Source organism: Monomorium pharaonis, chromosome 6, assembly GCF_013373865.1.
Source record: "Monomorium pharaonis isolate MP-MQ-018 chromosome 6, ASM1337386v2, whole genome shotgun sequence".
NCBI classification, from domain to species: domain Eukaryota; kingdom Metazoa; phylum Arthropoda; class Insecta; order Hymenoptera; family Formicidae; genus Monomorium; species Monomorium pharaonis.
The window spans coordinates 5042831-5059717 of NC_050472.1; the positions used below are offsets into that span (position 1 = coordinate 5042831).

The 16887-nt window shown below is 29.9% G+C and overlaps 1 protein-coding gene across 1 annotated transcript; it reads left to right on the forward strand.

Moving 5' to 3' along the window:
* Positions 1–13542: 13542 nt before the first annotated feature.
* LOC105834427 (sorting nexin-24) lies at positions 13543–16269 on the forward strand. Its single transcript, XM_012676901.3, has 3 exons — positions 13543–13998; positions 14827–15017; positions 15104–16269. The coding sequence occupies exons 1-3, from the start codon at positions 13846–13848 to the stop codon at positions 15264–15266; spliced, it is 507 nt and encodes a 168-aa protein (XP_012532355.1). The 5' UTR covers positions 13543–13845; the 3' UTR covers positions 15267–16269.
* Positions 16270–16887: the final 618 nt, after the last annotated feature.

Here is a 16887-nt window from a genome sequence, read left to right on the forward strand (position 1 = left end):
TTAGCACTTGTCGTGTAGCCTTAGAAATTCAAGTTTTTCAAGCAAAATAATTGTTTAAAAAATGTTTTAATTAATTATATCACCTGAACTTTATAGAAACATATTGTACGCGTCCCGAACTATATGAGAATTACGTTCAAATAAATAGATCTGTCGATATTCGATTAGCACTTGTCGTGTAGCCTTAGAAATTCAAGTTTTTCAAGCAAAATAATTGTTTAAAAAATGTTTTAATTAATTATATCACCTGAACTTTATAGAAACATATTGTACGCGTCCCGAACTATATGAGAATTACGTTAAAATAATTAGATCTGTCGATATTCGATTAGCACTTGTCGTGTAGCCTTAGAAATTCAAGTTTTTCAAGCAAAATAATTGTTTAAAAAATGTTCTAATTAATTATATCACCGGAACTTTACAGAAACATATTGTACGCGTCCCGAACTATATGAGAACTACGTTCAAATAAATAGATCTGTCGATATTCGATTAGCACTTGTCGTGTAGCCTTAGAACTTCAAGTTTTTCAAGCAAAATAATTGTTTAAAAAATGTTTTAATTAATTATATTACCTGAACTTTATAGAAACATATTGTACGCGTCCCGAACTATATGAGAATTACGTTCAAATAAATAGATTTGTCGATATTCGATTAGCACTTGTCGTGTAACCTTAGAAATTCAAGTTTTTTGGGCAAAATAATTGTTTAAAAAATGTTTTAATTAATTATATCACCTGAACTTTGTAGAAACATATTGCACGCTTCCCGAACTATGTGAAAATTAAGTGCAAATAAATAGATCTGTCGATATTCGATTAGCACTTATCGTGTAGCTTCAAAAATTCAAGTTTTTCGGGCAAAATAATTGTTTAAAAAATGTTCTAATTAATTATATCACCTAAACTTTATAGAAACATATTGTACGCGTCCCGAACTATATGAGAATTACGTTAAAATAATTAGATCTGTCGATATTTGAACAGCATCTCACCTTTAGCCCTCAAAAGTCAAGTTTTTCGGACAAAATAATTGTTTAAAAAATGTTTTAATTAATTATATCACTGGAACTCTTTAGAAAATTATTGGACGCGTCCGGAACTATATGAAAACTGCGTTAAAATAAATAAATCTGTCGATATTCAATTAGCACTTCACGTCCAGCTTTCAAAATTCAAATTTTCCGGGCAAAATAATTTTTAAAAAAATGTTTTTATTAATTACAACACCATAACTTTTTTAAAAACTATTGACACACGTTTAATCGGCATCGCAGAAAAGCGACAACAATACTTCGAGACATGCGAGTATTGATGCCATGCCCTTTTTTAGAAAGGATTCTTACTTCTCCCCCCCCCCTTTCTCTCTTTCTCTCTCTCTCTCTCTTTCTCTTCCTCTCGTATATTTTTTATTTGGCTCTTTTTTTTTTTCCCTGATTTCTTGTAATTATTTCAATCAGCTATCAAAAGTGACAGTTTGACAGCTGAAAACGACACGAAGTAGTTTGACAGCTGGAAATGACACGAAGTGAAGACAGTCACAACGCACTTAACAACTTTATAGCAAGACAGCCAATCAGCATCTCGGAAAAGCGGCAACAATAAATTCGATTCGATTTAACATCTCCTTTTTTAGATAGGACTAGAACATGCACGCGCTTCGCGCGCGCCAACTGTTATTTTTTTATTTGTTATTACACCCTGCATAAAATTACTATTGCATATAACATATATACAACTCGTTTATTTCTTAAACATTTCGGCCTTTGAAAAAAGGTTACATAGCTTAATTACATAATAACATAGGACTCTTAATGACTATTTACGCTTTTCTTTGTCATTTCTCGTCTTTAATACATTTTTCATCCATTTTGTACCTATATTTACCTCTGATAACATTTTCCTAACAGAGAAATTTTGTCTTCGCAATTCTGTAAATTCTTCTAATATTGGTTCTAAAGTCTCTACTTTTAAATTGTATAGCCTACACTTTTTCCTTTTTCCAATATCTATTCCCTAATGCCTCGTTTCCGCACTTAAATCTCGCTATCATGGACTAACTCCCTACTTTTATTTTATTTCTGTTTATCTTTCTAACCCTTCCAGTGAGAAATAACCATCAAATCGACATCAATTTGATTTGATCAATGCAATTTATATCAATTCTCCCTTAATTTGATATCAATTTGATGGGTTATTTTTCTAACTAAGTTATGTATATACATAAAGTTTTTTCATAGAATTCCTGATAAGTTTCAGAAATAGTTCCGTTGATTTATTTAAAAAAAATTGATATTTGAAAATATGAGGTGCTATTTTCCCCTGGCACCTCATTAATAAAAATTGAACGTTTTAACAGCAGTTATACTTGCACCCGTAATAGTTCTAGAGTTTTTGATAGATTTTAACAATAGTTCTGTATTCTACATTAAATATATTTAAACAATTTTTTAATTATACGGCTGGCACCGCACTAAAAAAGTAAACTACCATTTTATAGCGAGTTCCAGACGATTACATAGCACTTTTCAATAGTTCAGCAATAGTTCCAAAGCTTTTTGCAGGTTTCGTCGACAATTCCGGTCTTTAAGCATGTTTAAACAATTTTTTTATTAGACGGTTGGCACCGCACTACAAGAGTAAACTACTATTTTATAGCAAATTCCAGACGAGTACATAGCATTTTTCAATAGTTCTGCAATAGTTCTAAAGCTTTTTGTAGATTTTGTCGACAGTTCCGGTCTTTAAACATTTTTAAACAATTTTTTATTTGATCCTGTCTTGCACTATCAGATATGAATACTACGCTATGGTATTTAAACTTCAGCCAATTTTATGGTATCTGATAGGTATGTGTTAGTAATGTAATTGACATTTTTTAAATTTTAGAGTTGGGTTAGTTAATCTAATTTTTAACTAAGTTAATGAAATTTAATTGATTATGAAATGAATTCTATTATGTTAAAAGTTACGTAAATAAATACTAATTCTATTAAATTTACGTTAAGATTAATTTGTTTCTAGTTAAAGTAAAAGTTAATTTTGAGAAACTTTTTTATATTAAATTAAAAAGTCATATGATTTGTTTAAGTTAAATTACCAACATAATTACAATATTATTTGTCAAATATATTTAATTTTAATATAATATTTTATTTGTAAATCAACTTACAATGTCGCTCTATTGTTAACCAGTAATTCATGACATGTATAAATACTTATCCTTAGAGGTTTAGAAAGAGGTTACTTATAAATACCATTGTTTGTCAAACGAACTGTCGATAAAACCTACAAAAAGCTTTGAAACTATTGCAGAAATATATTGGAGAATGCTGTGTGGTTGTCTGGAACTCGCTATAAAATTGTAGTTTACTCTTGTAGTGCGGTGCCAGCCGTCTAATAAACAAATCGCCTAAAAATGCTAAAAACCGGAACTGTCGACAAAACCTGCATAAAGATTTGGAACTATTGCAAAACTATTAAAAAATGCTATGTACTCGTCTGGAACTTGCTATAAAATGGTAGTTTACTCTTGTAGTGGAGTGCCAGCAGTCTAATAAAAAAAATTGTTTAAAAATACTTAAAGATCGAAAATGTCGACGAAACCTACAAAAAGCTTTGTCACTATTGCAGAACTATTGAAAAATGTTATGTACTCGTCTGGAACTCACTATAAAATGGTAGTTTACTCCTGTAGTGCGGTGCCAGCCGTCTAATAAAGAAATTGCTTAAAAATGCTTAAAGACCGGAACTGTCGACGAAACCTGCAAAAAGCTTTGGAACTATTGCAGAACTATTAAAATATGCTATGTACTCGTCTGGAACTCGCTATAAAATGGTAGTTTACTCTTGTAGTGCGGTGCCAGAGGTCTACTAAAAAATTGTTTAAAAATACTTAAAGACCGGAACTGTCGACGAAACCTGCCAAAAGCTTTGGAACTATTGCAGAACTATTGAGAAATGCTAAGTACTCGTCTGAAACTCGCTATAAAATTGTAGGTTACTCTTGTAGTGCGGTGCCAGCCGTCTAATAAAAAAATTTTTTAAAAATGCTTAAAGACTGAAACTGTCGACGAAACCTACAAAAAACTTTAACACTATTGCAGAACTATTAAAATATGCTATGTACTCTTCTGGAATTCGCTATAAAATGGTAGTTTACTCTTGTAGTACGGTGCCAGCGGTCTACTAAAAAATTGTTTAAAAATACTTAAAGACCGGAACTGTCGACGAAACCTGCAAAAAGCTTTGGAACTATTGCAGAACTATTAAAATATGTTATGTACTCGTCTGGAACTTGCTATAAAATGGTAGTTTACTCTTGTAGTGCGGTGCCAGCCGTCTAATAAAGAAATTGCTTAAAAATGCTTAAAGACCGGAACTGTCGACGAAACCTGCAAAAAGCTTTGAAACTATTGCAGAACTATTGAAAAATGCTATGTACTTGTCTGGAACTCGCTATAAAATGGTAGTTTACCCTTGTAGTGCGGTGCCAGAGGTCTACTAAAAAATTGTTTAAAAATACTTAAAGACCGGAACTGTCGACGAAACCTGCCAAAAGCTTTGGAACTATTGCAGAACTATTGAGAAATGCTAAGTACTCGTCTGAAACTCGCTATAAAATTGTAGGTTACTCTTGTAGTGCGGTGCCAGCCGTCTAATAAAAAAATTTTTTTAAAATGCTTAAAGACTGAAACTGTCGACGAAACCTACAAAAAACTTTGAAACTATTGCAGAACTATTGAAAAATGCTATGTACTTGTCTGGAACTCGCTATAAAATTGTAGTTTACTCTTGTAGTGCGGTGCCAGCCGTCTAATAAAAAAATTCTTTAAAAATGCTTAAAGACCGAAACTGTCGACGAAACCTACAAAAAACTTTGTCACTATTGCAGAACTATTAAAATATGTACTTGTCTGGAACTCGCTATAAAATTGTAATTTATTCTTGTAGTGCGGTGCCAGCCGTCTAATTAAAAAATTCTTAAAATTGCTCAAAGACCGGAACTGTCGACGAAACCTACAGAAAGCTTTGTCACTATTGCAGAACTATTAAAATATGTTATGTATTCGTCTGGATCTCGCTATAAAATGGTAATTTACTCTTGTAGTGCGGTGTTAGCCGTCTAATAAAAAAATTGTTTAAAAATGCTTAAAAACCGGAACTGTCGACGAAATCTGCAAAAAGCTTTGGACCTATTGCAGAACTATTAAAACATGCTATGTACTCTTCTGAAATTCGCTATAAAATGGTAGTTTACTCTTGTAGTGCGGTGCCAGCCGTCTAATTAAAAAATTCTTAAAAATGCTCAAAGACCGGAACTGTCGACGAAACCTACAGAAAGCTTTGTCACTATTGCAGAACTATTAAAATATGTTATGTATTCGTCTGGATCTCGCTATAAAATGGTAATTTACTCTTGTAGTGCGGTGTTAGCCGTCTAATAAAAAAATTGTTTAAAAATGCTTAAAAACCGGAACTGTCGACAAAACCTGCAAAAAGCTTTGAAACTATTGCAGAACTATTAAAATATGCTATGTACTCGTCTGGCACTCGCTATAAAATGGTAGTTTACTCTTGTAGTGCGGTGCCAGCCGTCTAATAAAAAAATTGCTTAAAAATGCTTAAAGACCGGAACTGTCGACGAAATCTACAAAAGCTTTGACATTATTGCAGAACTTTTAGAAAATGTCATAAAGTTGACTGAAACTCGCCAAACAGTGGTACTTTACTCTTGTGGTGCAATGCCAACAGCCAAATTAAAAAACTGTTTAAATATATTTAATGTACAGAACTATTGCTAAAATCTATCAGGAACTTTAGAACTATTACGGGTGCAAGTAGAACTGCTGTTAAAATGTTCAATTTTCATTAATGAGGTGCCACTGGAAGTTAGCACCTCATTTTTTTAAATTTTATTTTTTTAAATATTTTATGTATTCGTATGGAACTCGCTATAAAATGGTAGTTTACTCTTGTAGTGCGGTGCCAGCCGTCTAATTAAAAAATTCTTAAAAATGCTCAAAGACCGGAACTGTCGACGAAACCTACAGAAAGCTTTGTCACTATTGCAGAACTATTAAAATATGTTATGTATTCGTCTGGATCTCGCTATAAAATGGTAATTTACTCTTGTAGTGCGGTGTTAGCCGTCTAATAAACAAATCGCCTAAAAATGCTAAAAACCGGAACTGTCGACAAAACCTGCATAAAGATTTGGAACTATTGCAAAACTATTAAAAAATGCTATGTACTCGTCTGGAACTTGCTATAAAATGGTAGTTTACTCTTGTAGTGGAGTGCCAGCAGTCTAATAAAAAAAATTGTTTAAAAATACTTAAAGATCGAAAATGTCGACGAAACCTACAAAAAGCTTTGTCACTATTGCAGAACTATTGAAAAATGTTATGTACTCGTCTGGAACTCACTATAAAATGGTAGTTTACTCCTGTAGTGCGGTGCCAGCCGTCTAATAAACAAATTACCTAAAAATACTTAAAGACCGGAACTGTCGACGAAACCTGCAAAAAGCTTTGGAACTATTGCAGAACTATTGAGAAATGCTATGTACTCGTCTGAAACTCGCTATAAAATTGTAGTTTACTTTTGTAGTGCGGTGCCAGCCGTCTAATAAAAAAATTTTTTTTAAATACTTAAAGACCGGAACTGTCGACGAAACCTGCAAAAAGCTTTGGAACTATTGCAGAACTATTAAAATATGCTATGTACTCGTCTGGAACTCGCTATAAAATGGTAGTTTACTCTTGTAGTGCGGTGCCAGAGGTCTACTAAAAAATTGTTTAAAAATACTTAAAGACCGGAACTGTCGACGAAACCTGCCAAAAGCTTTGGAACTATTGCAGAACTATTGAGAAATGCTAAGTACTCGTCTGAAACTCGCTATAAAATTGTAGGTTACTCTTGTAGTGCGGTGCCAGCCGTCTAATAAAAAAATTTTTTAAAAATGCTTAAAGACTGAAACTGTCGACGAAACCTACAAAAAACTTTAACACTATTGCAGAACTATTAAAATATGCTATGTACTCTTCTGGAATTCGCTATAAAATGGTAGTTTACTCTTGTAGTACGGTGCCAGCGGTCTACTAAAAAATTGTTTAAAAATACTTAAAGACCGGAACTGTCGACGAAACCTGCAAAAAGCTTTGGAACTATTGCAGAACTATTAAAATATGTTATGTACTCGTCTGGAACTTGCTATAAAATGGTAGTTTACTCTTGTAGTGCGGTGCCAGCCGTCTAATAAAGAAATTGCTTAAAAATGCTTAAAGACCGGAACTGTCGACGAAACCTGCAAAAAGCTTTGAAACTATTGCAGAACTATTGAAAAATGCTATGTACTTGTCTGGAACTCGCTATAAAATGGTAGTTTACTCTTGTAGTGCGGTGCCAGAGGTCTACTAAAAAATTGTTTAAAAATACTTAAAGACCGGAACTGTCGACGAAACCTGCCAAAAGCTTTGGAACTATTGCAGAACTATTGAGAAATGCTAAGTACTCGTCTGAAACTCGCTATAAAATTGTAGGTTACTCTTGTAGTGCGGTGCCAGCCGTCTAATAAAAAAATTTTTTTAAAATGCTTAAAGACTGAAACTGTCGACGAAACCTACAAAAAACTTTAACACTATTGCAGAACTATTAAAATATGCTATGTACTCTTCTGGAATTCGCTATAAAATGGTAGTTTACTCTTGTAGTACGGTGCCAGCGGTCTACTAAAAAATTGTTTAAAAATACTTAAAGACCGGAACTGTCGACGAAACCTGCAAAAAGCTTTGGAACTATTGCAGAACTATTAAAATATGTTATGTACTCGTCTGGAACTCGCTATAAAATGGTAGTTTACTCTTGTAGTGCGGTGCCAGCCGTCTAATAAAGAAATTGCTTAAAAATGCTTAAAGACCGGAACTGTCGACGAAACCTGCAAAAAGCTTTGAAACTATTGCAGAACTATTGAAAAATGCTATGTAACCTCATTAATAAAAATTGAACGTTTTAACAGCAGTTATACTTGCACCCGTAATAGTTCTAGAGTTTTTGATAGATTTTAACAATAGTTCTGTATTCTACATTAAATATATTTAAACAATTTTTTAATTATACGGCTGGCACCGCACTAAAAAAGTAAACTACCATTTTATAGCGAGTTCCAGACGATTACATAGCATTTTTCAATAGTTCAGCAATAGTTCCAAAGCTTTTTGCAGGTTTCGTCGACAATTCCGGTCTTTAAGCATGTTTAAACATTTTTTTTATTAGACGGTTGGCACCGCACTACAAGAGTAAACTACTATTTTATAGCAAATTCCAGACGAGTACATAGCATTTTTCAATAGTTCTGCAATAGTTCTAAAGCTTTTTGTAGATTTTGTCGACAGTTCCGGTCTTTAAACATTTTTAAACAATTTTTTATTTGATCCTGTCTCGCACTATCAGATATGAATATGTGTTAGTAATGTAATTGACATTTTTTAAATTTTAGAGTTGGGTTAGTTAATCTAATTTTTAACTAAGTTAATGAAATTTAATTGATTATAAAATGAATTTTATTATGTTAAAAGTTACGTAAATAAATACTAATTCTATTAAATTTACGTTAAGATTAATTTGTTTCTAGTTAAAGTAAAAGTTAATTTTGAGAAACTTTTTTATATTAAATTAAAAAGTCATATGATTTGTTTAAGTTAAATTACCAACATAATTACAATATTATTTGTCAAATATATTTAATTTTAATATAATATTTTATTTGTAAATCAACTTACAATGTCGCTCTATTGTTAACCAGTAATTCATGACATGTATAAATACTTATCCTTAGAGGTTTAAAAAGAGGTTACTTATAAATACCATTGTTTGTCAAACGAACTGTCGATAAAACCTACAAAAAGCTTTGAAACTATTGCAGAAATATATTGGAGAATGCTGTGTGGTTGTCTGAAACTCGCTATAAAATTGTAGTTTACTCTTGTAGTGCGGTGCCAGCCGTCTAATAAAAAAATTGCTTAAAAATGCTTAAAAACCTGATATGTCGACGAAACTTGCAAATAGCTTCGGAACTATTACAGAATTATTGAAAAATGCTATGTACTCGTCTGGAACTCGCTATAAAATGGTAGTTTACTCTTGTAGTGCGGTGCCAGCCGTCTAATAAAAAAATTGTTTAAAAATGCTTAAAGACCGGAACTGTCGACGAAACATATAAAAAGCTTTGAAACTATTGCGGTACTGTTAGAAAATGCCATAAAGTTAGTTGAAACTCGCCAAAAAGTGGTACCTTACTCTTGTAGTGCAATGCCAACAGCCAAATTAAAAAACTGTTTAAATATATTTAATGTACAGAACTATTGCTGAAATCTATCAGGAACTCTAGAACTATTACGGGTGCCAGTACTATATTGTTACTCCATCGCTGTTAGAAGGATAGAGAAGAGACGTTGAACCCCACGACAGTAACACATATTTATCAAGTAATTTTTAATTATCTTAATTATCTTTTTTGCCAATACATTAAATATAATTATAATTCTTTTTTTTATTTGTATTAATTAAAAAATTAATATATCGTTATGTAAAATGTATATTTTTAATTGCAGGTACGTTTAACTGAATACCATATCTAATTGTATATAATTGTATGTGGCGCCATATATAATGCTGTGTTAGTAGTGCATTTTGTATATAATTATATATAGCATTATATACAACTATATAGTCATATATAGCCATATATATTAATGTGGCTAATCTGGGTCCATATATAATCAGATATAGCACCATATCTAATTTTATATAATTGTATGTGACGCCAGATATAATGCTATGTGAGCATCCTATATATAATTATATATAGCATTATATATGGCGCCATATACAATTAGATATGCAGACTTGCCCGCTAGTTAGAGCGCGGCGCCGTCGATAGGCGGCGTACTCTCTCAGGAGCAAAGTGCAGTCGATCGGCTACATAAAGATCACTCGTAGCGTGGTTAAGGCAAGCAAAAATTAGCTTCTTGTTCCTGTCTGATGTGGAAGAGGACTGCCACTATTTTTATGATTTACTCATTAGAAATATCTATATATGGTTATTTATATATAAATATTTATATATCTGTATATGGTTACATACAATCTGATTGTATATAATGTTAATTATATATAATCATATATGATTATATATAATTATATGTGGTTGTATATAATTATATATGGCTATGTGGTTATATATGTTTATATATGGTTACATACAATCGTATACGATTGTGTAATGCCATTTTTTTATATGATTGTATATAATGTCATTTGAAGATCTGAAGAAAATAATGTTATTGAACTTTTACGAGAAAGAAATCTTGATATCTCAAAATTGAGTGTACCAATTTATTTGGATTGGTTGCAATTGAAAACTCACATTAATATTATCTCATGAAAAAATAATTTAGATATAATTATATATAATTATTTTTTCTCGGAAAGATTCATATATAGACTCAGTTGTTCTTATTCTTTCATATATGAAACTATATATGACTTTATAGGATTATATATATATATCTATATATGATTACTCAACTTCAATAGGTACAATCAGATATGACCTGATATTATTATATATAATCATATAAAGCATTTGCATTTCTTCAGATATAAGCCGGCAAGAACAATGGAGTCCATATATAAAAATATATATAAATATATATAAATTATATATAAATTATATATAGTGCCCATAAATAATTTATATATAATTATATATGCTGGTATATATAAATCATATATAATTACATATAATTATATATAACGTCATATATAATTATATCTAAATTATGTTTTCCTGAAATAATATTAATGTGAGTTTTCAATTGCAACCAATCCAATTAAATCGGTACACTCAATTTTGAGATATCAAGATTTCTTTCTCGTAAATTCATTATTTACATTATACATAATAATTTTGTTTTAGTAAAATGAAATTGTATGTAGGCACATTGTAAAGCCTCTTGAATGGCAAACTGGATTTACATGTGTGTATATTACATATGAATCTGATCTGAAGAAAATAATGTTATTGAACTTTTACGAGAAAGAAATCTTGATATTTCAAAATTGAATGTAGCGATTTAATTGGATTGATTGCAATTAAAAACTCACATTAATATTATCTTATGAAGAAATAATTTAGATATAATTATATATGACGTATTTAAATATATTTGATTGATTTTATTGATCTTTCGACTGATTTATGAATGTATATGTACTTAACGTTTTTTTTTTACTTTTATAAGGTTTTGATAGAATTTATCTTCTTTTTGTAAAAATCAAGTGATAGTGTTCCTTACATAATTTTATTTAAATTGATTTATTTATTATACATTATTCATTTTTTAATTATAAACATATGTAGATGTACATAACATTATTAATATTTATATTGAATATACATGTATACGGCAATCATATTTGTTAATGCACATATGTATAAATTCTAATAACAATATTAGTAAAAACACAATATAAACACAACAAATAACATTAATATAAATAAAATTATATATGTATATACATATATACAGGGTGACAGCTAACTGGCAGCCAATCTGTAATAGATAGATATATATAGATATACTAATAGATAGATGTATAGATATACTAATATAGAAATAAACATAAATATATATATATATATTTACGTTTATTTGTATATTAATATATCTATTAGTATATTTGTATACATCTATCTATTAGTATATCTATATATATATATATATACATATATCTATCTATTACAGATTGGCTGCCGGTTAGCTGTCACCCTGTATACATGCATATACATATATAATTTTAATTATATTAATGTTATTTGTTGTGTTTATATTGTGTTTTACTAATATTGTTATTAAAATTTATACATATATTAATGTTATTTGTTGTGTTTATATTGTGTTTTACTAATATTGTTATTAAAATTTATACATATGTGCATTAACAAATATGATTGCCGTATAGTCATGTATATTCAATATAAATATTAATAATGTTACGTACATCTACATATGTTTATAATTAAAAAATGAATAATGTATAATAAATAAATCAATTTAAATAAAATTATGTAAGGAACAAACTATCACTTGATTTTTACAAAAAGAAGATAAATTCTACCAAAATATAACCAAAATATATTTTTACCTTATAAAAGTAAAAAAGAAACGTCAAGTACATACACATTCAAAAATCAGTACAAGATCAATAAAATTAATCAAATATATTTAAAAAACTTCGAAAAATCCTCCAAAGAATAAAAATTTATTCGAAAATTATTTAAGAAATGAAAATGTTTACCAATTATAAATATTGAAACAAAAACTTAACATGTTCGAGTAGCATTAATTATATTCTTGTATACTTATCAATATCAATAACATAATATTTATACCTTCTTTTTTCTTATCTTATTTTAATCCCGATCCTTATCTTGTTTCCCGTTTCTTTCTCTCTTTCTCTCTTTTTTTCGTACCACACAATTTTTTTTTCTTAATTTTATATTCTCAACTGCGAGGTTATTTAATTCGCCATACAATATTTTTAGCAGTAATGCCTGTAATTGTCAACTATATATTTAAACTTATTATAATAAGAACTTAATTAATATACATACATTTACATAACAATATATCAATTTTTTAATCAATACAAATAAAAAAATTATAATTATATTTAATGTATTGGCAAAAAAAATAATTAAGATAATTAAGAATTACTTGATAAATACGTGTTTCTGTCGTGGCGTCCAACGTCTCTTCCTTACCCTTCTAACAGCGATGGTGATACAAAAATGGTTATATCATAATATTATTATATTAAATTAAATATGTCATAATATATTGTATTAAATTTCAACTTACTTTGTTAAGCATCAGTTAAACGTATCTGCAATTCAAAACAAATACTCTCTGCTATTTTATAATCTTCCAGTCTAAGTAATTTTTTCCCGGTATTTTTCTTGCTTCTTTTTGTGTCTTTCCGTCTCTCGTTAAACAGTCAAACTGTCAAAAACTGTCAACTATATAAACTGTCAAACTTCACACACGAACGAAGCGAGTCAAGCGCGAGACAGCCAATCGCGATCGGAATAAAGAGGCAACAATGCAATCGCGATTAGCAGGCAACTTTAGGGTTACATGGCTATTTTATAAGAGGATATGCTAATTCAAGATTGTTTGCCAGTTGATTAAAAATAGTCATTCTTTTTTTTTTTTTAAGATTGACGTTAAATTATTTGATTTTTGAACTTCTGGTTTTATTACTCTCATGCTTTTTTGCTATTTGTTGAAATCTTTACAAATATAGCATGGAACAGAACTAAATAATTATGGACATAGCATAGAAGAGACCCAAAAAGTCATGCACATTACCTACAGGATTTATCAATATTTGACTACATAGTTCAACGTGCACATTTTGTGCACATAGAGGCGCTGATGGATGAAAACACCTAAAGCGACGGGATGACCGCTCTCTGCCGCTCTCAGGTTCCTCTCTTTTACACACCAAAAGTTTGTAGTTGCCCTCATTCTACAGATTTAAAAATACTTTAAATCGTGGTACTTTGTCCCTGGAGGGAAATCCATTGAGCCTTAAAGAAAAAGAAGAAAAAGAAGAAGGTTCCTTTCTGTTTGGACTTTCATCAGACTTCGTGAAATCTCTAGATTAATTAATTCAAGAATAATTATTTCTGTAGAACAGTATCCTTGTACTGTTTTATAAGTCATACTTATTGACATATTTATCAAGTGTCACTTCTGAAAATTGTCAATGATGCAATGTACGAAGTTCTCATCAATGGTTATCGTTTAGCTGATGTGTCACATGGCAAGCCCTATTATGTTTATTGCATCGAGATTTTGGAGTCGAAAACTGGCGCCCGATATTCCATTGAGAAAAGATACAGTGAATTTAGTGCATTACATCGTAAGGTTAGTATGGAAGGTTATGGTCACCCATGTGATATGATTAAAAAAAAAATGCCACCGCCAATGATTTCTATAATATGAAGATTGTCCACGATGTTAATTAAGCAACAAAATCTTTTTTCCTTGTTTCTTCATCCCTTAGTAACACTGTTATTCAATTTTGAAACATTCCATTACATTCTGTGACTTGATTCTATGCAGCTTGACTAATAATAGTAATTGAATTATAATTTCATTAATTGAGATATTGATATTCAACAGCTAAGCTAATCAGTAGTATTTCGGAGATTGAAAAACAACACAAAACAATTTCTTGGCAATACGTATATTGAAAATGTTGTGTTTATTAGCAACAAGGTAATAAGTTCTCAATTTTCCTGGTTTGATATAAAAAGCCACAAACCTACGTTCCATAAAAGTTTTTAATATAATGTTTTATATATATAATAATTCTGTTCTAATAATCAAATCTGTCAAAAACAAACTTTTTTTGTTAAAATGACAGATTCTACTTAATCTCTATGTAAAACCTGTAGTTTATATTAATTTATACCCACAAGTTCTACTGACAGAATACAAACTTAATGTTTAATTTTTCCATTGATAAATCAGTTAAACTACTGCCACTAATATTCGCTTACTATTATGTTACAAATATAAACTAGGTATCAAATAATATTGTAATTTTTGTTATAAAGTGATGTTGACAGATTACTTCTTTTTTATAATGTTTCTATTTTAAGATATACTTTTGTAAAATATTTTGTATTTATTAAATAATAGCGTTATAATATAAGAAAATTTATTCTTTTTTATTTTTTATTTTTCTAGTTGAAGAAAGATAATTTAGATATTGCACCATTTCCACCAAAGAGAGTACGGAACTCGCAGCCAAAAGTATTGGAACAACGGCGAGCAGCTTTAGAATTGTATATACAAAAGATGCTCAGTTTGTTGGCAACAAAACAGCAAGTCCTTAATTTTCTAGGCATAGATAGCCAAGAAACAGTATTCCATCAAAGGTACTTTTTTTAAATAAATTAAACATAGAAATTTTTTTTATGTTCTATTTATAGCAAAGTTTAATAATTATTTTTTTTTTTTCCAGAATACATAAAGCTGCGGATAGTTCAATGCATAACCATCCATATACATTGAGGCATCATCCAGTCTTAACTTTTCATTGTGATCCATATGTTCGAGCTGATTCAACTAGCAGTCTTTCAGATGTTGTAACTAATGGTGTATTACTAGGGATATATAAATCTTGATATTAGGAGTGATTGCAAGGTTGAAATAATAAATATAAAATCACTTTTGATAGTGATAACTAAATAAATGTCCATCTAAGTGGATAGGCTGTAAATCTGGCGAAAATAAAGATTAGAGCATTTACTTTTTAAAATGCTTTTACGATTTAATTTAACCTTTTCCTAAAATTGTTAACAATTTTTTACTCTCTTCTTACATTTGACATTCTGATTTTTATTTTTGCCAGAGAATTTATAGATAACAAAATTTCTGAAGATAAAATTTATTTTTAGCAAATAAGATAATTTTGTGATTTGAGCAAAAGCTTTAATAAAATAAATTCAATATATATAAAAGAAATTGTCCATAAAAGCCGACAGGATTTACATGTAAATGACTGACTTTATTGAATATAATAATCGATCAGAACGTTTCTCAAATGTTAAAACATAAGTATACTTTTTATTTTAACCATCATAAGTTTATCACAATTGGATTATGGCCATGCTTTTTTTCAAAACACAGGATGACTGACTATTTAGATTCAACAAATGACATTAATATTTTAAACAGTATATTACAGATGCATTGAAGAGAATACAATATATGATTCTACACGCGTGCGCTTTTTATGTACTTAGGTTCTAGCTTTCGAGAAACATTCTTATCAATCATGTTTATATAATAAAGTTTATTAAAAAAATGATATTATCTTTTAATATGATAACATGTAACATTATGTATATGTAAAAGGAATAAAATTTATATGATACTAACTGTATTAATTTTAAGTTCTGCATATTCAAGTAAAGGAAAGAAGTTCTTGTGATTAAGATTGTAATACATATAAAAGTATACGTAAGATAAAAATTTGTTTAATATTGCGCACATATAAAAAGATACTGATTTATGTAGCAATAGCTAATTAACAATTATTTATTAGTTAATCTTCATTCTGCTTCATTCTGCATGGTTTATAGTACTTTATTTTCTCGTTGTTCAATAAAGAAATAAAAACATGCATATATGATGGCTGACGACAGAATAAGTACTAATGTAATCTTAGGACATAAACACAATAAATAATAAAAAAACAGAGAACAGTTAAACATGTTAAATAAGACCGGATTCACAATATGTGTTATGAGCTTTAAGCCATAAAAAATTGACCAATCACAGTTGAATGCGAAAAGAATAATCGAATATAATTAGTGATTTTTTTATAGCTTAAAGCTTACTACACCTATTGTAAATCCGATCTAAGGCCGGTATTCATCTTATGTTTAAGATCATTTTAAATACTATCTTAAAATGCTATCAATCAATCACAGAGCCGTATTAGCATCTTAAGACATTACTTCAGACGGTCTTGAAATAAAGTTTTCAGCACACGATACAATTTTTCATGCTAGATCGCACACAAAGCGTCTTATGGCTCCAGCAGACCAGCGCGATTCTGCGCGCGCGACGCGCGATGTCCAATGAGCGACCGCCTTTCCACTTATCTCTGTACGCCCATATCGCGCGACGGAAATCGCGCTGGTCTGCCAGAGCCCTTAGGCCGGATCTACAATAGGTGTAGTAGGTCTTAAGCCATAAGGAATTAACCAATTATATTCGTTTATTCTTCTCATATTCGAT